At 57.4% G+C, this 1,815-nt stretch overlaps 1 protein-coding gene across 1 annotated transcript; it reads left to right on the top strand.

Moving 5' to 3' along the window:
• The first annotated feature begins 349 nt into the window (after positions 1–349).
• Positions 350–1,794, top strand: cebpa (CCAAT enhancer binding protein alpha). The gene has a single exon (XM_031842136.1). It carries the CDS (start codon positions 499–501, stop codon positions 1,426–1,428), a length of 930 nt encoding a protein of 309 aa, XP_031697996.1. The 5' UTR covers positions 350–498; the 3' UTR covers positions 1,429–1,794.
• The last annotated feature ends 21 nt before the right edge of the window (positions 1,795–1,815 follow it).

The following is a 1,815-nucleotide window of genomic DNA, read 5'->3' as shown; positions in this document are numbered from 1 at the left end:
GTGTGTGTGTGTGTGTGTGTGTGTGTGTGTGTGTGTGTGTGTGTGTGGCTGTGTGTGTGTGTATTTGAGTGTGTTTTAGTGTGTGTGTGTGGCTGTGTGTGTGTGTATTTGAGTGTGTTTTAGTGTGTGTGTGTGTGTGTGACTGTGTGTGTGTATTTGAGTGTGTGTGCGTGTGTGTGTGACTGCGTGTGTGTGTGACTGTGTGTGTGTGTGTATTTCAGTGTGTGTATGCGTGTATTTGAGTGTGTGTGTGCGTGTGTGACTGTGTGTGTGAGTGTGTGTGTGCCCCTCCCTCCTGCTCTCCTATATAAACGTACTTTGACAGCTCACCGTTCACTGAGCAGCAGGACTCCTCTAGAACCCGGTCCTCTCTGCTCCGGATCAAAGGTATAGAAACTGTTCTTTTCTCCCCGGACTTCGGTGCACGTCTGCCGGACTCAGAGCCCCCCCCGTCTCTGACTTTTGTCCAAACTGGATTCTCGGAGCTCGTCTCCATGCATGCCCGGCTCTAGGTTCTCCATGGAGCTCTCGAACCTGTACGAGGTCGCGCCTCGACCCCCGATGACCCACATCCAGCAGCCCTCCTCCGGCTACAGAGACCCGTCGGACCTGCAGGGCGGTGAGATCGGAGACAGCGAGACCTCCATCGACCTGAGCGCCTACATTGACCCGGCGGCTTTCAACGACGACTTCCTGGCGGACCTGTTCCACCACAGCAGCTCCCGGCAGGACAAGCTCAAGATCATGAACGGAGAGTACGAGTCGGTGCCTTGCGGTCCGGGCCCGGGTCCCCAGCAGCACTACATGTCGAACTACATGGAGTCCAAGCTGGAGCCGCTCTACGAGCACAACCCGCAGCGCATTCGACCGGTGGCCATCAAGCAGGAGCCGCGGGACGACGAGGACGTGAACCCGGGTCTACCTCCCACATACCACCACCCGCACCCGCACCCGCACTCCCAGCAGTACTCCCAGCATTCCCAGCAGCAGCAGCCGCACCTCCAGTACCAGATCGCGCACTGCGCGCAGACCACCATGCACCTCCAGCCGGGACACCCGACTCCTCCACCGACCCCGGTGCCCAGTCCGCACCAGCACCACCATCACAACCACCACCAGCACCAGCAGCAGGGCGGGCTGAAGCTGCTGGATCAGCACCGAGGAGGTGGTGGAGGGAAGTCCAAGAAGAACGTGGACAAAGGCAGTCCGGAGTACCGGCTGAGGCGCGAGCGCAACAACGTGGCCGTGCGCAAGAGCCGCGACAAGGCGAAGATACGCAACATGGAGACGCAGCACAAGGTGGTGGAGCTCAGCACCGACAACGACAGACTGAGGCGGCGGGTGGAGCACCTGACCCGCGAGCTGGACACGTTACGGGGCATCTTCAGACAGCTGCCGGACGGGTCCTTCAAACCCATGGGCAGCTGAGGGACTACCGTGGACCGGGACCGGATCGGACCGGACCGGAACGGGACAGGGACTGGACCGGACCGGACCGGGACTCTGCTGGATTTACACTCGCTAACGGTTCTACGTGTCTTCATGCGTGAGACAGACTGAGGCAGCTGGTGTTCACTGAAAAACACGAAAAACTCTCCAGAGAAACACTTTGATTCTGGAACTAAAGAGAAAAAAAAACACTTTTTATATAAAACAGAAACTTTGAGACATGAAGACATTGTCCGTCTCACTGTCCGTCTTCAGACTGTGGACATAAGACTCTCTGTCTGTCTCTCTCTCTCTCTGACTCTGTCTCTCTGTCTCTCTGTCTCTGTCTCTCTCTCTCTCCGTCTCTGTCTCTCTGTCTCTCTCTCT

This window comes from Anarrhichthys ocellatus, unplaced genomic scaffold, assembly GCF_004355925.1.
Source record: "Anarrhichthys ocellatus isolate YVR2014 unplaced genomic scaffold, GSC_Weel_1.0 scaffold6357, whole genome shotgun sequence".
NCBI classification, from domain to species: domain Eukaryota; kingdom Metazoa; phylum Chordata; class Actinopteri; order Perciformes; family Anarhichadidae; genus Anarrhichthys; species Anarrhichthys ocellatus.
This window is presented reverse-complemented; position numbering and strand designations above follow the sequence as displayed.

Coding starts and splice junctions, on each gene's coding strand:
- cebpa (XM_031842136.1), top strand. CDS start 499: ATGCCCGGCTCTAGGTTCTCCATGGAGCTCTCGAACCTGTACGAGGTC.